This window comes from Mesoplodon bidens (genome assembly GCF_964165515.1).
Source record: "Mesoplodon bidens genome assembly, chromosome: 5".
In the NCBI taxonomy this organism is placed as follows: Eukaryota; Metazoa; Chordata; class Mammalia; order Artiodactyla; family Ziphiidae; genus Mesoplodon; species Mesoplodon bidens.
Window position 1 is genome coordinate 9,757,420 of NC_138161.1, and position 23,632 is coordinate 9,781,051.

At 45.1% G+C, this 23,632-nt stretch overlaps 2 protein-coding genes across 11 annotated transcripts in view; one reads left to right on the top strand and one right to left on the bottom strand.

Annotated features, from left to right (window-relative positions):
- Positions 1 to 5,360: 5,360 nt before the first annotated feature.
- LOC308618040 (carbonyl reductase [NADPH] 1) lies at positions 5,361 to 12,190 on the bottom strand. The gene is made up of 3 exons (XM_081235414.1): positions 11,749 to 12,190; positions 10,874 to 10,981; positions 5,361 to 6,049 (listed from the first exon to the last, which is right to left on the bottom strand). The coding sequence occupies exons 1-3, from the start codon at positions 12,035 to 12,037 to the stop codon at positions 5,613 to 5,615; spliced, it is 834 nt and encodes a 277-aa protein (XP_081091540.1). The 5' UTR covers positions 12,038 to 12,190; the 3' UTR covers positions 5,361 to 5,612.
- Positions 12,191 to 20,110: 7,920 nt separating this feature from the next.
- The window catches only part of SETD4 (SET domain containing 4), a 431,158-nt gene continuing 427,636 nt past the window's right edge, over positions 20,111 to 23,632 (top strand). For 9 of the 10 annotated variants that reach the window (XR_014015954.1, XR_014015955.1, XR_014015956.1 and 6 more), the window contains exons 1-2: positions 20,111 to 20,204; positions 22,222 to 22,391. Coding sequence is in view for 2 of the 10 variants with exons in the window: in XM_081235413.1 (XP_081091539.1) it covers positions 22,319 to 22,391 (73 nt within the window). In the remaining 8 variants the exon portion in view is untranslated. The remainder of the gene's footprint in view (positions 20,205 to 22,221; positions 22,392 to 23,632) is intronic. The other variant, XR_014015961.1, reaches the window with a different exon arrangement.

Consider the following 23,632-nt stretch of genomic DNA (forward strand, 5'->3'; position numbering starts at 1 on the left):
TCAAAGATCTGGAGGCCAGAAGTCTGAAATCAAGTTGTCTGTAGCACTGTTCCTCCTCTGAAGTTTCTAGAGGAGAACGCTTCCTTGCCTCTTCTGCCTTCTGGTGGCTGCAGGTGTTTATTCGCTTGGGGCTGCATCACTCCAATCACTGCCTCTGTGGTCACAATGCCTCCTCTTCTTGTTTTTCAAAACTTGCTCTGTCTTGATCTTATAAGGGTACCTGTGTGATGGCATTTAGAGGCCACCCAGATAATTCAGGATAAATTTGCTCAGAATTCTAACTTAATCACACCTTTTGCAATATAAAGTAATATTTGTCCTTTTGCCATATGTATTAGTCAATTAATCAGGATTTTCCAAGAAAATAGACCAATAGTGTGTGCGTGTGCATGTGTGTCTGTGCTTGTGTGCGTGTATGTGTGTGTGCACATATAGAGAGTGAGAGGGAAGGAGAGAGGGAGGAAGGGAGGTGGGGAGAGAGAGTTTAAGGACGTTTAAGGAATTGACTCACACAATTATGGAGGCTGGCAAGTACACAATCATCAGGGTCGGCCAGCAGGCCTGAGAGTGACATCAGTAACATAGCAGAATAGGAAGTCCCAGTCCTCATTTCCCTACAGAAACACCAATTTGAGAGAGGACCAGAATCTAGTTTCAATACTCCAGAGAAGCCCAGAACTGAGAGAAGCTGCGATGCAATGCATAAGAAGAGCGATTTCACTTTATGCACCTCAGCCCTCCCCTAAGCCAGCACAGCTCAGCGCTGAGCGAGATGGCCATGACCCTCGAATTCTCCCTTGTGGGGGAAGATGGAATGTAGTGTGCCTCAAATGTTCTTCTCTTTCAGTGCACTGCCCGAGGGGCTTTCCTTGCCTCACATGGAGTGCTGATGGAACCAGGAGAGTTGGGACACCTGGGTACAGTTAAGGACAAAGGAAAAGGGGCGGGGATTTGGTGTGACTGGCACAGCTCTGTGAGATTCAGAGAAGGTGCGGAACCTGAAGCTTCTCCACAGGGAAGAAGGAAGAGGCATGGACCATGCCTCCAATATCCTGGCCGGCAGCAGTGCAGCAGTCAGACACCAGAGAAAGAAGAGATTTCGGGTTCCTGGAGGGCAGGACTAGAAACCGATAAGCCCTCTAATTTGGAATCTATACACACAAGTCCAGAGAAGGCCCATCCATAGAAAAAGTCAGAGAGGCTCCCAGAATCTCTAGCCAGACTGAGTGGTGAAGGCCTTTCCCTTTCAAAGCCAGTCCGCAAAGACGGGGAGAGGTGGCTATTTCTTCTAATATAGACACCAGTGCAAAGTTACAAAGAAGACAAAGATTCAAGGACACAAGACATAATCGGATGAACAAAGTAAAGCTCCAGTAACTGATCCTAAAGAAATGGAGATCTACAAATTGCCTGACAAAGAATTCAAAATAATCATATTAAAGTAGCTCAGAGAATTATGATAGAACACAGATAGACCACTAAATGAAATCAGGAAAACAACACATGAACAAAACGAGAAGTTCAACAAAGACAGAAACTATAAAAAGGAAACAAATTCTGGAGCTGAAGAATACAAATGAATTTCAAAATTTACTAGAGGGCATACTTGATAAAGCTGAAGAATCACTGTGCTCAAAGAAAGTCACTTGAAATTATCCAGTCAGAGGACCAAAAAGAAAAAAGTGAAGAAAGTAAAGGACTTATGGCATATCCTCAAGCAAATCAATATACACATGATGGTAGTCCCAAAAGGAGAAGAGAGAGAAAAAAAGGGAGAAGCCTTATTTAAAGAAATAATGGCCCCAAACTTCCTATATCTGGGGTGGGAAATGGACATACAAATTCCCAAAAGACCTTAAATAGAATGAACCCAGGATGGGATGAACCTACATGGAGACCCACTGTAGTCAAATTTTCAAAATTAAAAGACAGAATTTTGAAAGTAGCAAGAGAAATGCAACTTATCACATACAAGGGAGCCCCCATAAGACTCCCTTGAGTAGATTTCTTAGCAGAAACTGTGCAAGCCAGAGGTAGTGGAATGATATATATAAAATGTCGAAGGAAAAAAAAACCTACCAAACAAAAATACTATGCCTGGAAAAACTATTCTTCAAAACTTAAGGAGAGATATAGACTCCTGGGCAAACAGAAGCTGAGGGAGTTTATCACCTCTAGACCTGCTTTACAAGAAATGCCAAAGGGAGGTCTTAAAGTTGAAATACAAGGATGCTAAGCAGTAACACGAGAGCATATGAAAGAAACTCAATGGTGAAGGTAAATATACAGACAAATACATTATACTGTAATGCTGTAATGATGGTATGTAATCGCGATTCAAGTCTAACAATTAAAAAGACAAAAGAATTAAGAATAACTCTAAAAATGTGTTAATAGATACACAACATAGAAGATGTAAATTGTGATATAAAAGTTTGTGGTGGGGGAGAAGTAAAAGTGTAGAGATTTTGTATGTGATTGAAGCTTTTTTTTTTTTGAAGTTAAGTTTTTATAAGCTTAAAATACTGTTATAACTATTAGATGTTTTATGTAAGCCTCACAGTAGCCACAAAGAAAATACCTATAAAAGAAACACAAAAGAAAAAGAGAAAGAAATCAAAGCAATCAAATCAAATCAAATCAAAAAAATCAAGAAATCACAAAGGAAGACAGCAAGAAAGGAGAAACGGGACAAAAAACTACAAGACAGAAAACAATTAACAAAATGACTCTAGTAAGTCCTTACCTCTCAATAATTAAATATAAATGGATTAAACCCTCCAATCAAAAGACAGTTGTGGCTGAATGGATAAAAATAGCACCCAACTATGTGCTGTCTACAAGAGACTCACTTTAGATTCCACACTGAATCTAAAGGCTGAAGTACACCTTTCAGGTGTAGGCTGAAAGGGAAGAGATGGAAAAAGATACTTTATGCAAATGGTAACCAATAGACAGTAGGAGTGGATGAACTTATATCAAACAAAAGAGGTTAAATAAAAAACTGCCTCTAGGGCTTCCCTGGTGGCGCAGTGGTTGAGAGTCCGCCTGCCGACGCAGGGGACGCGGGTTCATGCCCCGGTCTGGGAGGATCCCACATGCCGCGGATCAGCTGGGCCCGTGAGCCATGGCCGCTGAGCCTGCGCGTCCGGAGCCTGTGCTCCACGACGGGAGGGGCCACAACAGTGAGACGCCCGCGTACCGCAAAAAAAACCCAACCAACCAACCAACCAAAAAAACCCAGAAACTGTCTCTAGAGACAAAAAAGGTCAATATATAATGAAAAAAGCTCAATTCATCAGGAAGCTATAACAATTAAAAGTATATATGCACCCAGTATCACAGCACATAAATATATTGATGAAACATTGATGAAGATGGTCTGGAAGTGAATTCCCTCTTCCTCAGGGGACCTCAGTCTATTTTATCTTAAGGCCTTGAGATGACTGGATGAGGCCCATCTACATTACAAGGATAACCTGCTTTATTCAAAGTGTACTAATTTAAATGTTAATCTCATTGAAAAAATACCTTCACAACAACATTCAGTCTGGTGTCTGACCAGTCTAGGTACTGTGGCCCATGAAAGGTGACACAAAAAATAAGCAAGCATACCAAATAAGGTAATATTAATCATTTCCAGGGATTAGGAAATGAATATATCTTTGGAAGCCATTTTTATTTAAAAATTTAAAAATTTTCAATTAAAAATTTTTCATTGATTTATAACATTATGTAAGCTTCAAGTGTATGACAGTATTACGTCTGTATGCTCTATAGCATGCTCACCAGCAAAATTTGAGTTTCCATCACCATACGGCGATCCTCTTTATCCATTTCACCCTCCCCACTGCCCCTTCCCCTCTGGTAACCACTACTCTGATCTCTGTATCTGTGTGTTTGGTTTGGTTTGTTCATTTCTTTTATTTGTTTGTTTGCTTTTTATATTCCAGATATGAGTGAAATCATATAGTATTTGCCTTTCTCCGTCTGACTTATTTCTCTTTGCATAACACCCTCAACGTCCATCCATGTTATCACAAGTGGGAATATTCTCATCTTTTTTTATGGATGAGTAGTATTCCATTATGCGTTTGTGTGTGTATAACATCTTCTTTATCCATTCATCTGTTGATTGGCACTTAGTTTGTTTCCATATCTTGGCAATTTTAAATAATGCCAAGATGAACACAGGGATGCATATAAGTTTTCGAATTTGTGTTTTCGTATTCTTTGGATAAATACCTAGAAGTGGGATAGCTGGATCATACAGTAGTTCTATTCTTAATTTTTTGAGGAATCTCCATACTATTTCCATAGTGGCTGCACCAATTTTCATTCCCTCTAACAGTGTATGAGGGTTGCCTTTTCTCCACACCCTCAACAATCCTTGTTATTTAAGTGCGGGCAGCGAACCTAACCCTGTGGGATTCCCAGCGTGCTCTCAGGTGGGAGGGTTGTTTACGAAGGTCTTACTGTGTGCCAAGTCATTAATTGGAATGTTTTATTTAATGGTTACCTAATCCTTACAATTGCTAAAAGTGTCTGCATTCTGGTTTGTCCTAGGTCATAGACAATAAGTGGCATACGTAGTTGTTATTTTATGGAATTAAAAAAAAATCTTTAAGATCCTCGTGTCCATTTCCAAACTAGTAGTTCAGATGTTATGGTGTTGATCTAGACATTGATAATCCTCTGTTGGCAGTTTAGAAAAATAAAATAACAAGAGGAAACTAACAGCCTAGTTGAAGGGAAACACTTGTAAAGTAAACCTGACTCTTCAAATAAGGGTTCCACACTTGCCTTCAGGGGCTGTCACTTTTCACCTCCCCAAGTCTGAGAATCAGATGTGAAAAGTGACAAATAACATGACAATAGAGGTGTCTGTACAACATGGGGTGCTTCTGTGAAGGGAGGGAATGTGGTGGACAGTCCCTGGGGCCTTGGGGAAGCCAGGCGTGGTGCTGGGCAGTACGAAGCTTCTCGTCACTGCCCTGGGTGGTGTTGGGCCCCTCTCACAGGGACTCGTGATAGAGGACACTTGTGCAATTCCAATGTGATTTCAACATTGTCACCTATATAGGGGCAATTAATCTTCACAGCAATCCTATGACTATTATCCCCATTTTACATTTGAGGGGATACAGTAGATGCAGTATTTTGATCAAGGTCATGCAGGAAGGCGGCAGAGCCAGGACGTTTTGGTTTCAGATGTTTGCCTTGAAAAATTTCAAACAGAAAAGTAGAACGAATAGTAGAGTGGATACCCATATGTCCTCCAAAGTAGGTCCAACGATTGTGAGTAATTGAGCTGGTTCAGCCTTTAAGGGTCTGCATAAATGGACATTTATAAAGAGCTATTTATTCATCTATTGACTTTTATTTATTATTTGTCATCCATCCCACTTTTCCTCCCCTGTGATCACAGAAGGAAACACAAACGGCTTCACAGAATTAGTAGCCATTTCCCAGTGAGGACTTGATAGGGATATTTTGATTATTTTTTTTCTTCTTCTGTTTTTTTTTTTTTTTTTTTTTTTGCATAGGGATATCCTTTCTGTGAAATTGGGACAGGAACATAATCGGGCCCATGGGTGGAGCTGTGAGGGAGCTCACCACTGTATAACTTTTTTCTCAGAAACAAACTGTCCGTGAGGCCCCTCAGCATCCGAGGGCAAAAGGGCCAAGTACACGGGGGTCTCTGCTCCTTCTTCTGGGCTTTTGGTGGCTGTGGGTCCTGCCATGTCAGTTCTCACCCACCCTGGGCAGCAGGCATTCAGGAGGATCTTGTCTCCTCCTCTCAGCTCACTCATTTTCCTGGCTTGGATTCTGGACAGCACCGTGACGCCAATTTTCGTCACCCCATATGCGGTCTCAGGCCAGCCCTCCTTCCTGTGCACCCCGTTCTTTGTGTCTTCCACAAACTTGTTCATGAGCCCCACAAGCTCCTCCTCCGTGATGGTCTCACTTCGAAACTTCTGCTGCAGTTCGGGGCTGCATTTTTTAAGAGAGCTGATAATCACAAAGCTAGACACATTCACCACTCTGCCTAAAATACAACAGAAGTCATTACATGGAAAGGTGAGCACTAGAACAATGAATGCCAAATTTGGGACAGGATTTATGTCCTCATGTCCTCTTGTAAGAGGACATTAGGAAAGGAAGAGAACGTATTTTGGGAGGGGGTTACTCATTGGGTTTTATCTGTTTTATTATTATAAGTAACAATCTGTTATTTCTAATGTTTTTAAAAATTACACATAATTATTTTGAAAATTACAGGAATGAACTATTTCACTTAAACTCAAGAAATAAGTAAAGACAATGGGAAGAATTCTGTGAATCTATTACCCAGAACAACTTGTGAAAATTATTTTAAAAACTTAACTATTGGGCCTCCCTGGTGGCGCAGTGGTTGAGAGTCCGCCTGCCGATGCAGGGGATACGGGTTCGTGCCCCGGTCTGGGAGGATCCCATATGCCGCGGAGCGGCTGGGCCCGTGAGCCATGGCCTCTGGGCCTGCGCGTCCGGAGCCTGTGCTCCGCAATGGGAGAGGCCACAACAGTGAGAGGCCCGCATACCACAAAAAGAAAAAAAAAAAAAAAAAAAAAAAACTTAACTATTTAAAGTCTCTGGTAATGGTCCTGAGGGCATACAGCAAAATAAACTTTTATTCCCGAGTATCTCCAACAACTCAGGTAAGAACAGAGTCTGTTCTGTGGTATTTCAACCATGACCTGCTCCTTCCTTTCCCCCTTGCTGGCCATAACAATGGAAACTTCACTCTAGGATGGTGCATCCGAGAACACAAGACTATTGTATCTTCCCAAGATGGGTAGGACATCAGCATTTCTCATGCTGCTCCTCAGCTACCTGTTGCAGAGGTTCAGTTCCTGACAAGTGCATTTAGGAGGTGACCCAGCCCTCACTTGTGGGACAAAGGCTCTACCTTGGGCTGGACATCCTGAGAATACTGGGGCCCAGACTGCCCTTTCCCCAGCTTGTTTGTAAGGCAGAAGTATCACGCAAAGAGAGGCAAGCTGAGAAGACCAGAGACCACTGCTGCTCTTCCCTCCTAGCTCCTAAAGCAGGAGTGTCACAAAGAGAAGTGTCATCATCCCTGCCTCTATCTTCAGACCTGTGGCTTAGAGATTTTGCACAAGACGGGCAAAGAGTCAGGACATAAAAACCAAGAGGTCTGATGCTCTCCCAAAAGGATGTGATTTCATTTGAAACAGAGTGTGGGGAAGTTCGACCCTAAGGGCACTCTCAAAAACAATGGAAGTTGTGCTGAAAAGCAATTAGGAGGGCTTCCCTGGTGGCGCAGGGGTTGAGAGTCCGCCTACTGATGCAGGGGACACGGGTTCGTGCCCCAGTCCGGGAGGATCCCGCATGCCACGGAGCGGCTAGGCCCGTGAGCCGTGGCTGCTGAGCCTGCACGTCCGGAGCCTGTGCTCCGCAACGGGAGAGGCCATGACAGCGAGAGGCCTGCGTACCACCAAAAAAAAAAGCAACTAGGAGATTGGTAGCTTTGTTAGAAATATAAACTAAATCATGTAAGTCAGCAAGTTTGCCAGAGAAAACTAGAGAAAGGTAAGGGTAAGAGCCCTTCTCGGTTCAGAACAGGGCACCAAAACTACCCTTTCCAAAGAGCCTGAATTTAATTGGATGGAGATCCATCTGTGAAGCAATTTATGTTGTGCCTTGTTAAGAACAGTGGAGTAGGGCTTCCCTGTGGCACAGTGGTTGAGAATCTGCCTGCTAATGCAGGGGACACGGGTTCAAGCCCTGGTCTGGGAGGATCCCGCGTGCCGCGGAGCAGCTGGGCCTGTGAGCCACAACTGCTGAGCCTGCGCGCCTGGAGCCTGTGCTCCGCAGTGGAAGAGGCCGCGACAGTGAGAGGCCCGCGCACCGCGATGAAGAGTGGCCCCCGCTCGCCACAACTAGAGAAAGCCTTTGCACAGAAACAAAGACCCAACACAGCCAAAAATAAAAATAAACTAAAAGGCGGCTCAACATTTAAAAAACAAAATAAAACAAAACAAAAAACAGTGGAGTAATCAGCCAGTGAATAGTGGAGCTTAACAGCTGGGTGCAGTCCAGGAAAAAGACAGCAAAAGAGAGTTCTGCTAAACCCACAGTTATCCCAGTGTGACTGTGCGTCTCAGCTAGGCTGTACTTTCTGCGATGAAACATCAGAAACTTCACACTGCAAGGGGAGGAGGGCGGAGACTCAACTTCAAAAAATAATGTGGTCAGTCACTGAACAAATAAGCATATAACAACCACAAGCCCGTGGGAAGTAGGGTCTAATAGCAAGAGTAGCTATAAAATTCTGCAATGTCCCGTTTCCAACCAAAAATTACCAGGCATGGACAAAAATGTTAAACTCTTTTTTTCCATGGGGAAAAATGTGGCAACAGAAATGGCATGTCATGTTGCCACAGTCAGTTAGCTTTGATGTCTATCCCACTAAAGGTTTGGAAGTTCAGAAAATATCAACAAATAAATTAGTAGATGGCATTAGGATTCCCATTCAATGATTCTCTGAAATACATAAACTGATTTAGAGAAATTGCCGTCTTAATCTTCCGGGCATTCTTCTAAGATGAACACATTTTTGAAACGGGTCAATTATTCCATGTCCTCCTTCTAATCTAGAACATGTAAAGAGTAAGAAGCAACTAGTAAATTAATAGAAATGACATTGTCCTTAAGATAGAATAGAACCAATCTGTCAAAATGTTGCAGTAAGCACCAGAGATGCTATATTTAGGATAACTTATTTTGCTCTCAAAAGCATGACCAAGCCTCTCTCACAACAAAAATAACACATATTTCATGAATTAAAAATGCAAAATATAGAAAGGCATAAAGAAAGAAAAGAAGCCTGCAGGAGCGGAAGTCAGAATGGTTAACTGGTAAATGGGAAAGGCAGCTATATTACTATCAATAAAAGGGCCTTGACATTATTTTTTTCATGGGTCTTCAACCTGGACAGTAGACAGAGAAATACTGTTAACTTCTCCTAGGTTGATTATAATCAGTAATCAAATGACAACCTTTTAAATTCCGTGTTAACTAGTCTACCTCAGGAAGTCTAGAATCAGTGGTGAAAATACTAAACCGTACTAGGGAAGCTTGACCAGAAGATCCAAAGTTCTCTCAAGGTAATAAACTCCTAGATGTGGCTGTTTCATCTTCCCAATGTGTTCCATGCCAGCCCCTCCCACTGACTGGATCCCCAGGGGTTAGAGCCAGACACCTGGAGCCCTCTCCTCCCAACTAGGTGAGACTGTAGACTCAGAAGAGAATCACACGCTCGATTAAGTCACGATAACATGAACTGCTGTAGCTTTTCCCCAACAAAACAAGAATTCTCCTATTTCAAAAGGCAAGTAAACCTTGCTGCACTCATACGGAGACTATAGCATGTATTTAAAATTCCATTTACTCTAGCTTTCGTGAGGCAAGACAAACTGTTAAACAGAGGCTCTGCCTTAGCACATCTGGAGGGTACTCATTCCTCCTTCTGGACAAAGCCCAGACACAGCAAGAAACAGCCCAGCTAAGTAAGAAAAGTGGGGGGCCAGAGGTCATCAGCACGAGGACCGAGAGGAATATAGCATGTGCAGCTGACACAGGGAACTCCACTGCAGCCCTCAAGTGTTGGGACGAGTGGAGGAATTAGGTGACACTCTAAAGAGCTTACTTTTTAGGTCCTAGTGAACCAATTCTTAGAAGAACTTCCCAGGAGGACAGGATGGGGAAACAGGGCAGAAGCTGAGTGTAAATTGTAAATGCATGTACTAAATCTCCAGCCACGCCTCTTAACCTTTCTAAAAGTATCTGCTTGTCTTATTTGGCATGTTTAATGGGTGGTGGTTCCCCTGCTGGCCCATTACTTTGGGGCTAAGTATTACAGTAGTTTAACCCAAAGGAATATGAGAGTTTGTTTTGTTTGAAACATTGAGCAGATTGAAATGGACCTGGAGTTCAGCAGGTCGGATTACGGAGATCCCTACAGGTCATGCTAAGGGCCTGGACTTCACTCCTGAAGGATTTTTGGGAGGGGGAGTGAGCATGCACAGTATAGAGAATGCCCAGAAAGCAAAGGACTCAAGAAGCAGGGAGAGTCCCTTAGGAGAGTTTACAATTGTCTAGAAATGACAGCTGAGGGCCCGTTTGTAGAGCTGGGATAGGGGTGAAGGCCTGGGAAGAAAATCAGTAGGACAACTCTTAGGATCTGGTAAATGGCAATAAGTGGGCAGGCGTGGTGACCTCCAGGATGCTGGTGGCTGGATGATGGGATCAGTGACCAAGATGATTTGGGGAAAGGATGAGTCTTTGGAAATATTTGTTTTAGGTGGGGGGATTCAGGGGAGGAAGGATGGGAATCAGGTTAAGATGGAGAGGCAAGAAGACAAAATGTGTGCCTGGAGCTCTGGGAATGTTCTAGGCAGGTGACAGATTTGAGTGAGGCCTAATGAACTGCTGGGAGTAGAGACTCCACTAGCTTGAGTAAGATCACTCTGAGAGGGGGTCAGAGGAGAGAAGGCCTGAGATGGGCTCCTAAGGGAACACCGCCTGTGAGGGGCACGGAGCAAGTCAAGAGCCTTTCAGAGGAGATCTTTGAGCTAAGATGGGAAAAAGAAAGAGCCAGATGTGCAAAGAGCAGCTGGACAGAGAGCACCCATGACCTGGGCAGTGTTTAGAGGAACCTGAGGCCTCAGGGCACCTGGCCGGATGGCGACACAGATGGAGGCCAGTGTAGCTGAGCAGGAGAGGTAGGGGTCCTGTAGATGAGACCAGAGGCAGGCAGGGCCCGGATCCTGCCAGAAACACTGCAGTTTGGGCTCTTCATCAGACTCACCTTGGGGTTTTATTAGAGGCAGGAGCTCTGTGCACACATCTCGGGTACCAAAGAAGTTTGTTTTCATAGTCACTTCTGCTTGAATATGAAACGGTGTGGAATCAACATCTTTTAGGAGAAAAGAAAAGTTGAGTGAATAAATAGTAGCCAACAAGTAACATTCTTTTTTTTTTTTTTTGTAATAGTTGTGGCTCGTGGGCTCTAGAGCACAGGCTCAGCAGTTGTGGCGCACGGGCCTAGCTGCTCCACGGCACGTGGGATCCTCCCGGACCAGGGCTCGAACCCGTGTCTCCTGCATTAGTAGGCGGATTCTCAACCACTGTGCCACCAGGGAAGCCCTCAAGTAACATTCTATAGGAAGATATAAAGAAAACAGTGCATGTGAAATCTGTTGAATTTTGTGTAAAAGTTGTGTCTAGTTAGTAGTATTGTGCCAGTGTGAATTTCGGGGTTTGATAATGCCTATGGTTTTGTAAGATGGCACCACTGCGGGGGGTGGGGGCTGCCCAAAGGGTGCACACACACGGGATCTCTGTGCATCAGTTTTGCAATTTTCTTGTTTATTTCAAAATGCATTAAAATTTAACCCAACTGCTCCAAAGTCCAATCTGAAAGAGGCTGTGGGGCAATGTAGAAAAGGTCCCCAAGATTCGAGCCAAAGAAGCAAAGTTCCCTATGGCTAGAAAGCATCCAATTCCCTGCAGACTTCGCTCTCGCTGCACCCCTCCTCCCTTCCCTTCTCGTTCCCTAGGGAGTCATTCTGGACCCCACAGGCGGGAGAAGCCCCACCGCAGCGATTCCCCGACAGATACGGCCCATCTCGGATGCAGATGCTCGGCGGTGAACGCCTCGCCTGGGAGCACCCAGCCCCTTACTCTTGAAGGCGATGCCCGCGTTGTTGACCAGCACGTCGAGGCCCCCGTACTCCTTGAGCAGGAAATCGCGCAGGGCGCGGATGCTTTGCAGGTCGTCGATGTCCAGCTGGTGGAACCGCGGCTTCAGGCCCTCGGCCTGCAGCTGCTGCACGGCCGCCTGACCCCGTGCTGTGTCCCGCGCCGTGAGGATCACGTCCCCCGTAAACTGCCGGCAGAGGTCACGCACGATGGCGAAGCCGATGCCCTTGTTGGCCCCGGTGACCAGCGCCACGCGGGCGCAGGACGACATGGCCGGGTGCTAGGCGTGCGGTGCCCTTGGGTAGAGAGCCGAGCCCGTTCTGCTTTCCCAACGGCGCTGCGCGTCAAAGTGTCTGCCCGGAAACTGGAGCTTCCAGAGCCCGCTCCTGAAGGTCCTACGCCCGGAGCCGCCAGGCTGAGCGCGCAAGCGCAGGCGCAGGCTCCGCCCCATCAGGGCTGGGCTCGCCGGCGCCCTCCCAGCGCTGCAGGGAATGTAGAGAAGGGCCATCAGGCAAGTTTGCCGGACAGTCCTGCTGAAAAGTCGCTGCTGGCGACTGTCTGCCTGGCGTCAGAGAATCGTTCTGATTAGCTGTGTTGCCTGTGTTTAAACTGAACCCTAACCTCTGTTCTCCTCCTTTTCACCCAGATGTTCAACTCTTCGCGGTTGCGCTTGAAGAAATGGGTCATTTGTGCAGACTTCGTTTTTCCTGGTGTTTGAAAAATATTGCTCGAACTGAAGTCTTTGTAACCTAGAATTGTGGAATAAGTTGGGAGAACATGGTAGGGATCAAGTGTGTGTTGCTTCCTCCCGTAAGTTTGTGAAAGCCAAGCTACTGCCCTATCCTTGGATGATTCTCACGTGTTAGTGGGGAGTGTTTACTGAATCATCATAGGGTTACCTCACTAGATACTTCCAGGGTTGTCAGGTTGCCTGTATGCAGGTCCTGAAGTGTACAGGTGCAAAGGGGCTTTGCAGCCCTTTCTCACACTCAAAATAACTCATCAGGATGCATCTTCTTATCTCCATTTTCAAGCGAGGAAATGGATCCTCAGAAAGTTCATAAATTAGCTCAGTGGTGGGAAATTAATTTTCTTCCTTACTATTTACCACTTAAAACAGAGGAATTAGGGGGTCTATAAGATCATTTTCATTTCTGTGCTGTCTCTTGTCGACTGAAAGAAAATGCACAACCTAGGGGACTTAAGCCTGGGATATAGCCTCTCAGATAGCTGAGGGACTGTTCTGAAGAGGTAAGGGAGGAGGCAGGATACGTAGGAGTTTTTGCAAAAACAAAACAAAACAAAACAAAACCACCCAGGTAGTGGGAACATCAATTACTGCTCATTAAAGAAAACCAGACATCTCAAGTTAATGAATTTAGCACTTTTCAATGTACGGGAAGATGCAAGACTCTGGGCTTATTGAAATTATTCCTTTGATGTGCACCTGAACCATCTAGAGCCAGTATCCTGTTTTTCTCCATCCTGAATTCCCTTCCGTGTGCACCAGCGCAGTCCGCTGCCGTGGCTGATGGCTTGATCCTTTGTTTAGTGAAATGGCAGGCAACATTCTTTGTCCACACTCATATGGTATCCACAAGCTACTAGTGGCTATTTAAATGTAATTTTAATCAAAATAATACAATTAAAATTAGTTCTTTAGTTGCTTTAGCTGCATTTCAAGTGCTGAATAGTCACGTGTTAGTGACTGCTGTATCGGACAGTTCAGATATTTCTTTCCATCAGTGCAGAAAGTTCTCTTGAACAGCCATATTTTAGATAGTCTCCAATTACGTTGCAATTTCAAGGGATTTTTCCAATCAGTTGCAAAAAACAAAACTAATAACCAGGGAAAGACCTCTGCTTTTTTTTTTTTTTTTTGACGAAGTTTTATTGAGATGATTGTAGAGTCACGTGCAGTAGTAAGAAATAATACAGAAATTCCTTATACTTTACCCAGTTTTCCTCACTGGTAATATTTTTGCAAAGCTATAGCACAATGTCACAATCAGGATATCGACATCAAAATAATCCACCAAAAATAATCAGATTTCCTCAGTTTTACTTATTTGTGTGTGTGTGTCTGAATCTATATAATCTTATCACATGTGGAGATTTTGTTTATCAAGAAGATATAAAACATTTCCATCAGCACAATGATACCTCCTGTTGTCCATTCATAACCAAACCAAACTCTCTTGCCCCTCACCCCCCAATCCTATCTCCTGACAACCACTGATTTTTTTTCCATTTCTAAAATTTTATTGTTTCAAAAATGTTACATAGTTGCTGCGGTACAGTATGTAACCTTTTGGGATTGTTTTTTTTCCACTCAGGATAATTAAGAGCTTTGTTTTGGATTTCTCTCCCTTATCCAAGTGTATGGTTGTTCTGTCACTTGCTCTCCTCTTTCCACACTAGTAGCTACTTTCTTCTATAGCTGGGGTGAGCCAGTGTCAGAAGGAAGTGGGACTGGTTAAATTCATTAAGAGAGTCATTCAGCGATAGCACATGGTGCTCAGGGAACTTTAGGCATGGTGAGGGCCCTGCTGTTTCAAAAGACAAATTCTACGAGGGCTACAAATCATGATTTTCAGCCTGATTTGTTTATCATTTTAGCACTGGTACCAACACAAGGATTGACAGGTCGATGGGGCAGGAGGTTCCATCAAATACAGAATATACAGTATAATGTAGTAATAAAAATTAAGCATATTATTGTCAACTAAAAAAAAAAAGCACAACGTGAGAGTTGTAAGTTAAGTTTTATTTGAGGCAAAATGAGGACTATAGCCTGGGAGACAGCCTCTCAGATAGCTCTGAGGAACTGCTCTGAATAGGTAAGGGGGGAGGTCAGTACAGATGTGATTTTGGTGAAGGGAGGTACGTGCAATCAGGCACACATTTTGGCAAAAGTTTACTGCTATTTACAAGGAGGTTGCTGCAAGTCACGAGGAGCAGAGGTCTCCATTAAAGATTTTACTGCTTTTCTAGATATGAGAAGATGCAAGAAATTGGGCTCAAAAATCTTCTGAAAATATCTATCTGGAGGCCTGTTCTGTCAGTTTTTCCCAGAGCACAGAGTGCCTCGTTCCTGATCTCTGCCCTGAACTCCTTCCCTAAATGGTGTGTTGAAGGTCAGTGACTGCAGTGGCTATGACTTCATTCTTTTTTTTTTTTTCCTGTTTTTTTTTTTTTTGCGGTACGCGGGCCTCTCACTGCTGTGGCCTCTCCTGTTGCGGAGCACAGGCTCCGGACATGCAGGCTCAGCGGCCATGGCTCATGGGCCCAGCCGCTCCGCGGCATGTGGGATCTTCCCAGACCGGGGCACGAACCCGTGTCCCCTGCATCGGCAGGCGGACTCTCAACCACTGCGCCACCAGGGAAGCCCACTTCATTCTTATAGAACCAGGCAGCAAGTGAAAATTTTTAGTTGGCAGGGTACCCTCATGGTCATAAATTCAACCATGGTTTGGGAGACTTTTTTTTTTTTGAATTTAAATTTTATTTTTGGCTGCGCTGGGTCTTAGTTGTGGGATCTTTGTTGCAGCACGCAGGATCTTTCATTGCGGTGCGTGGGCTCTTCACTGTGGCACGTGGGCTTCTCTCTAGTTGTGGCGTGCAGGTTTTCTCTTTCTAGTTGAGACATGCAGGCTCAGTAGTTGTGGCATGCTGGCTTAGTTGCCCCGTGGCATGTGGGATCTTAGTTCCCTGACCAGGGACTGAACCCGAGTCCCCTGCATTGGAAGGTGGACTCTTAACCACTGGACCACGAGAGAAGTCCCTGGGAGACATTTAATGATCATTTTGTCCTACAGTGTTAGGAATGCTCATTCTTAGGTCAGGTGAAGGTTTCGTTGATAAGCCACTCAATGTATTATTACTGGACTAGGTTCTATTAACAGTAGTCAAAAGTCTCTGGACCATCTCTCTTATTAGTCTGTTATGATCCAGGAAAAGACTCCCCCTGGTTGCTTCTTCTCATATTTAGAGTTATACTATTACAATCATTGATCTATATAGAACTGTCTATCTGGTTAACTGCTTTAAATCATCTGTCATCATTTTATCAAAGGCTTAGCCACACATTTGGTAATGCAAGAAACAACAATTTTGTAAAACATGCAGAATACAAGTAATACAGTTAGTAGTATTAGTAAGGTCATAGGTAAGAATTTAAGCCAAGAACTTCCATTACGTGTGTCTCAGTATCGCTGGTCGTGTTCCATATCAATCCTTACCTTTAAGGGAGATGATATATTGGCATTGTTCATAAGGCACCCAGCCCAATTTTCTAGTGTTACTAGGCTGGTTATCCTTAGTATGCTTTTATTGTTTCTAACATAAAGGAGCCTTTAAACGTAAATGACCATAGCCTGGTGTTAACCACATAAATCCATCCTGTAACTGAGGGAGGTTATGGTTTTTGACTGTGATTCAGTTGGTTGTTCTGACTGAGCTTGAGTGACCCTAAAAGAAAAATTCATATTTATGGCCAGGGTCAGAGCAGGTATTATTAACTGGCCAAGTGAGGGAGTCCATATCAACTGTGGCCTAAGGGCCTTCCAATTAGAGCCCTGGAGTGGAGAAATGCACCAAGGTCACCCAGAAGTACTGGATAGAGGTAACTGACCACAAACCTAACAATTGGATTAACTTTTAACTCTGCGTAAGTGTGTGAAATACAGTGCTGTTTTCCACAGTGGCTGCACCAACTTACCTTCCCTCAAGTGGTAAGGACAGATTTTAATCAGTATTATATTGTCGTAGGGAAGAGTGTCCAGCATGAACTGAACTCAACTTGGATTTGTACAGAGGTGACTGGATGTTTTAAAGAGGAGTTGAGGGAGTAGGCAGGGGGAATGGAGGGGCTTGGGTAGAGTCAGGGGAAAATTATATGAAGGGCTGGTGAGTGTAAATGCCCATCAGGGCTATAAAGAGACTGGGAGACAGAGGTCCTATCCTATCTGATAATTACCTTTCGAAGGAATGGCTTTCAGGTCCTTGAGAAAGACTCAGGTCCTGAGTTGTAGGAGATACATATATATTGCAAATGGACAGAGGAAGAATTCACAAATTTTAAGTTCTTTTTTAGGAAATGCTCTAAGAAAGGGTACTAAAGGACCTCTTGTCAGGTGTTGGCTAGAACAAATAGTAAATTCTTCTGGCAGCCTGGAGCTCATTAAGGGGGAACTAAGGTCATCCTAGTGATACAGCCTATTAGAAACTATGTTAGTGTTTAAGTCTTTTAACATGGGGGTTGGTGGGGGAGTGGATGAAATCATTAGTGCCGAGTCAGTAGGTTTTATAGGCCCAGGCTGAGGCCTAACTGAAAAGAGGGCTTGGAAAAGACTGGCTAGAGCTTGGTCAAGAAGAGAATCATTGTCAATTCCCCTCTAGAAAATGGGAGTATACATGATTTTTCTCCCTCATAAAAGGAAAATACCTGTTTTATCTACCCCTTTTCTTCTGTCTTGAACGCATTTGTAATGAGAATGTGATGCCTGGAGCTGCAGCAACTATCTTGAGATCATGAGGAAACAAACTAAGAGGTTAGCCAATTCCCTAAGGATGGTACTGTGGAAAATTAGGAAGAGCTTTGATTTTTAATGACATCACTGACTCATGGGTCCAAATCTGGAACCATCTATTTCCAGCCCCCCTTTGCTTTTCAATAAACTTTAAATTTTAGGATGGATTTACTGAAAAGTTGCAAATGCAGTACAGAAAATTCCCATATACTCCACATCAAATTTCCCCTATTATTAACATCTGACTATTGAAACTGAGTGGGACACTGTGAGGCACTCTCACGTACAAAAGCTCCTCCATGTCCCCTGTTTCTTGTTTGTAGTAAAAGGTTTTAGTCTCCTAGGTCTTCCCTGGGTTCCAAAGAGCAGGCACATGCAGTTACTAATTAGGGAAGTGAGGGAATGCAGAAACAAAGGAAAAGCAGTTAAATAAGAAAACTAACGACAATAGTTCAGTGATAAAACAGAGTCCTAGTTCTCCCCAAGGTATGTACGTAACAACTTGATGGATATCTTTGAATTGTTCTTTGGGAACTAAGACCCCATCCCCACCCCCAGAGGTGGAGGATGGTGACTACATGCTGAGCACAAGCACCATACCCCAGACTGGTTGGAACCACAAAGTTGATGACTGAGATTCCTGAAACATCACCCTGTTACCTCACCACCAAACAATTGGAAAAAAGTCATGAACTCTGCAGCCCTCACCATCAAATGTTGCCTTTAAAAATGCTCCCCTGAAAACCATTGAGGAGTTCAGGTCTTCTGAGCATGAGCTGCCTGTACTCCTTGCTGGACCTTGCAATAAATGCTGTACCTTCCTTCACAACTTGTTGTCAGAAATTGGTTTTGCTGTGGGCGAGTGGACCCAAGTTCAGTTTGGTAACAAACACTATGATGGTACATTTGTTGTAACTAAGAAATAACACTGGAACAGTATTAACTAAGCTCTATGCTTAATGTGGCTTTCACTAGTTTTTCCCTCTAATATCCCTCTTCTAGTCCAAGGTTCTCTCCAGAATACCAGATTACATTTAACTGTCATGTCTCCTTAGTTTCCTCTGGTTTATGACAGATCCTCAGAGTTTACTTGCTTTTCACAAACTTTGACAGCTTTGAGGAGTACAGTCGTCCCCTGTTATCCAGGACCCCACTGTGGATACGAACAACCTTGGGATTGGGATGCTCAAGTTCCTAATATAAAATGGTCTACTATTTGCATATAAGCTAGGTACATTCTCCCATATACTTTAAATTATCCCTAGATTACTTATAATGCCTAATACAATGTAAATGCTATGTAAGTAGTTGCAGGTGTGTGGCAAGTTCAAGTTTTGCTTTTTGGAACTTTCTCAATTTTTTTTTCCTAATATTTTTGGACTTGCAGTTGGTTGAATCCACAGATGTGGATACAGAGGGCCGGTTGTACTGGTCAGGTGTTTGTGGGTTTGTCTCATGTTATTCTCAAGGAAGAACTGTTACTGAGTCCAAGCTTGTACCGCTTGGTGCATGACAGGTCAATGAATTGAGACACGAGGTGTTGAGGCAAGGAGTAGTGACTATTTGGAAAGCCAGCAGACGGAGAAGCTGGCGGACTAGTGTCCTAAGGAACCATCTTACCTGAGTTAGAATTCAGGCTTCTTTTATACCAAAAGGGGAGGGGTTGTGGCTGGTTGTTGCAGATCCCTCGGTACTGGCCAGACTCAGAGGGGTGTGATAATCCTTTGTTCTTGCAGCTGTCCACGGTGGGTCTGGTCGTGATGTTCTCGTAAACCTTCAACAAGTTCTGCAACTTTTTAATCTCTGTACAAATGAAAAGTGTTATGCCTTTAAAATGCAAGCCTGGGAGGCAGAGCCTTGTGGAAGGACGATTATGTGTATTTCAGGCTGTGGACAACGTTCTTTCTCCGTTTGCTAACACAAAGGTGCACAGCCAGCATGACTAAGCACAGGCAACAACACAACCGTTAGAGTTAAAGGAATAGATCCAATAGAGAGCCAGGTTGTTCTTCTGGGTTACAGAACTGGGGTTATGGGTTTTGGAGAGTAACATCTCCAAATGTTAGGTGAAGTACCCTTCCTATAGCTGGGAACTCCGCAATCAACATAACTTATGACTGATATGCTAACCCTTATCACTTGGCCAAGGCAGGGTCGGCCAAGTTTCTCCACTGTAAAGTTACTTTCCCCTCCTTTCCATGCTGGGCTGTCTTGGAAGCAAGAGATAATCAAGGTGGGGTGGGTGGGGCAGAGATTGAGCCCCATCTCCTGTAGCGAGGCGTATTTACATAAACGACTGGAATTTTCCTGTTAGGCTGATCCTCGGACACGTACGCCAACAGGGACAGCAGGGTGAAGTGGGGCTGGGCTGCCCTGCAACGGGTTAAGGCCGGACTTCGGCCCGTGGCAGGGCGGGGTCGAGCAACTTCGGCTAGGAAGTGGGGGAAGGTCCGGGATTGCAAGGCCCCGGGGCGAGGCGGAAGCTGGCGGGCCAAGGCTCGGGGTGGGATCCGCTCTGGGATGCGCGCACTTGGCGGTTCCTCCCCTGGTAGTACGGAAGGACTCCGTAGGTCGGCTTTTCAGAGCGCAGTTCCCGGTCCGCGGACCACAGGGTTTCCTTCCCCGCGGCGGCCCGGTCCAGCTTTGAGGCGTTCTGACCCCAGCCGATTTTGGCTGTGGCGCCTCCAGAACACAATGCGCATGCGCACATCGAGAGGCGGAAGCCGGCGGAAAGAGGGCTCCGCCTGGCGACTGAGGGCGTGGGTCATTGGGGACTCGAGGCGGGCCTGGAGGCGCTCTGTCCCTCCCCCTGCTGCTGCGGCTCGCTTCTTTAACTCGCGAGCATCTGGCGCGCTGTTCTGGGTTTCTACGTGGGCCCGCCCACCGCCATCTTGAAGCTGTGCCAAGGTGAGAGGGTCGACTTCCGGGGCTGGGCCTGCCATTGCCCAGGTAACTGGAACCTGCTCCTGCTGGAGCTTTCCATATTTTTAATTTTGGGGGGTCAAAAAGAGAACTGAGGGCTTCCCTGGTGGCGCAGTGGCTGAGAGTGCGCCTGCCGATGCAGGGGACACGGGTTCGTGCCCCGGTCTGGGAAGATCCCACATGCCGCGGAGCGGCTGGGCCCGTGAGCCATGGCCGCTGAGCCTGCGCGTCCGGAGCCTGTGCTCCGCAACGGGAGAGGCCACAACAGTGAGAGGGCCCGCGTACCGCAAAAAACAAAACAAAACAAAACAAAAACAAAAAACTGAGTTCGGATGGCCTACCCCCGCCAGGCCTGGCATGATGCTGCTCATTACAGTACCCCCCCCCACCCCCCGTTATCTGGGAATCGTTCATTTAGAGAATGTCGACCAGAGAAGCCGCTGTGCAGGCGCGAAGGACCCTAAGGTCGCGAGTTTGTAACTGGTCGGGGTCTGAGCTCGCCCTCTGCCCAGCCAACCCGGCGGCCGGAAAACGGAGGGGGCGGGGGAGGGCGGGGTGTTGTCGCAGCTGTGGGGCGGTCTCACGTCTAGGGGCCGAGGACTGGGGGCGAAGGCAGTGCGGCCAGCCGTGCTGTCGCCCTGGCGCCACGTGCACAGCTCGCTCGCCGGACTCTGGGACCCGCGCGCGGCCGGGCCGGGGGTCATTGTGGACGCGTCTCGGCCCGTTCGCGGGCGGGGCGCTGGGGACCCGGAGGGGACGAGCCGCCGGTGGCCCTGGGACCGGACTTGCCAACTTCGGGTCGATCAAATAGTGAACCTTCCAGTGCTGGGGTGGGATAGTAATAGGGCTTGGAGTTCGTGTCTTGTTATTAATTTCAGTTCGGTAGCTTTTAGTTTTTAAAAAACAGTGGTATGGTTAAAATGCACATATATATGCACGTAAGTAATATTCATATTATGTCACTTATGTACTCATACATACATAAGGCACAGACTAGGAGGATACAGAAGTAATAGGAAAAGGCCCCTCCCCGTGCATATTTTTAAATATCCTTCCTTAAAGCCTCTTGTTTTTTTTTTTTTTTTTTTTTTTTGCGGTAGGCGGGCCTCTCACTGTTGTGGCCTCTCCCCTTGCGGAGCACAGGCTCCGGACGCGCAGGCTCAGCGGCCATGGCTCACGGGCCTAGCCGCTCTGCGGCATGTGGGATCTTCCCAGACCGGGGCACGAACCCGTGTCCCCTGCATCGGCAGGCGGACTCTCAACCACTGCGCCACCAGGGAAGCCCAAGCCTCTTGTTTTATAAACATAAAATGTGCACAGTATCAGACTCATAAGGGATCATTGAATTTGTTCTGCAACTTTATTTTTTCATGTAATATATCTTGGACATTTTTACATCTTAGCGCATACTTACTATTTTAATGGCTTCATATAGTAGGCCACTCCATTATCTGATCATGGTGGTGTGTTTAATAGATTTCATTTTTATATTTTCGAGGAAGTAACGTATAGAAACTGTAGTCATTTTAGATTTTCTTATCATCTCTTTGTTTTGTCTGCTCTCTTGGCTCTCATTTTCTCCCTAATCTGTGGAAAACCCCCGCTTAGTTTATATTTATTTCAGGATGCTGGTTTTAAGGACAAATCATTGTTTACTTCACACTGAAAGAGGATTTGGTTTTTTTCTCTAAGACTTCCTAGCAGATGGGGGCTTCAGGACTACGGTTTCTTCAAAGTACAGATAGGTTGGTGCTTAGTAAGTGTTGATTATCGTTTATGTACACGTCACCAAAGCACACAATTATGAAATCAGTTATGAGGATTTCTATGATTAATCAGCATTTAGTAGGACCTCAAGATAAAACTGTTTTAGAGGGACCAATATAATGGGCATTCCATTACTGCACATGATTTAGCTCAGAGTATAAACAATTTATATACAAAAACACTTTAGAGAAATGGTTTACTAAATAGTTACATGTGTATATTTAAATCCTTATAGGTACAAACAACAGTGATTATCATACAGCTGGAAAGAAAGGCAAAGAAAATGCTTTTTATTTTAGATTGGGCAATTAAGCGGGAACTGCAGTTTTAGTATGAAGAACGGAGGTGGAAGAACAAGCCGAATCAGAAGACGAAAACTCTTCACAAGTTCTGAATCAAGAGGAGGTACAGTTTTGATTCTTGTGGTGCCAGTGATGAAAAAAAGGAATCCTTTGTTGATTGGTATTAACACATAGCTTTTCTCAGAGGCACATGAGCAATGTTAAATTTATTATTTATTTATTTATTTATTTTTGGCTGCGTTGGGTCTTTGTTGCCGCATGGGCTAGTTGCGGCGGAGCGCGGCTTCTCACTGCAGTGGCTTCTCTTGTTGCGGAACACGGGCTTAGAGTGCAGGCTCAGTAGTTGTGGTGCACGGGCTTAGTTGCTCCGCGGCATGTGGGATCTTCCCGGGCCAGGGCTCAAACCCTGTCCCCGGCATTGGCAGGCGGATTCTTAACCAGCACGCCACCAGGGAAGCCCATGAGCAATGTTCATAGAGAATATTTCTTAAAGAATATTCTTTTAAATAGTGCCATTATATTCTTTTAAACCCTTGTAGAAATACAGATACATTGCTTCAACTATGTCTTCTTTGGGGATGACTCCCAGGTTTCTGTTTCTGGTCCTGACCTCTCTGCTGACCTCTAGCTACCTATAGGATATCAATGTTTGGATGTAATTTATCATTTCAAGTTCAGTGTAACCCAGTCTGAACGAGATACCGTATGTGAAAGTGCTTGGCCCACTGGAGAGTACTACATAAATGGAATTGTTATTTTTCATGAAAATTAATAATACTCCTCCTAGCTGACCCCCAGCATGTCAGCACCATGGAGGTAATCTTTGACTATGTATCCTTTGCTCTCTGGAGCCCATGTCCTAACTCTCACCTGGCCTTTCTTAGGTTAACTTCCCCCTCTCTGTTCTACCCAGAGATGACTTTAGCCAGCTCTTGGCTGATTCACTACATTCTTGTTTTCTTCCCTGCTGGTTGTTCCATTTGTCACTGTCAGTCTAACTTTCTTAAGGGATGTAGCCTTTTAGGTTTAGGAGCCTCCAGGATCCTCATTCTCTCTCTCTCTTTTTTTTCTTTTTGGCCTTGCCACACGGCATTCAGGATCTTCCCCAACCAGGGATTGAACCTGTGCCCCCTGCATTGGGAGCACAGAGTCTTAACTACTGGACCGCCAGGGACGTCCCCCTCATTCTCTTGCGTGTGCTCTCTGAACTGCTGCCTGACATCAACTGCCTTTCTAAGTGGCTCCCCCACCCCACTCCCTGTGTTGGCAGTATGTTCTCTGCTCACCATTTCCTGAGCACACCTCCCACATTTCCACCTGTGCCATTCCTCAAAGTCTTTCTTC

Coding starts and splice junctions, on each gene's coding strand:
- LOC308618040 (XM_081235414.1), bottom strand. CDS start 12,037: ATGTCGTCCTGCGCCCGCGTGGCGCTGGTCACCGGGGCCAACAAGGGC. Junction 10,982..11,748: donor CGCGGGCATCGCCTTCAAGA/GTAAGGGGCTGG, acceptor TTCTCCTAAAAG/ATGTTGATTCCACACCGTTT. Junction 6,050..10,873: donor GCCTCTAATAAAACCCCAAG/GTGAGTCTGATG, acceptor GTTGTATTTTAG/GCAGAGTGGTGAATGTGTCT.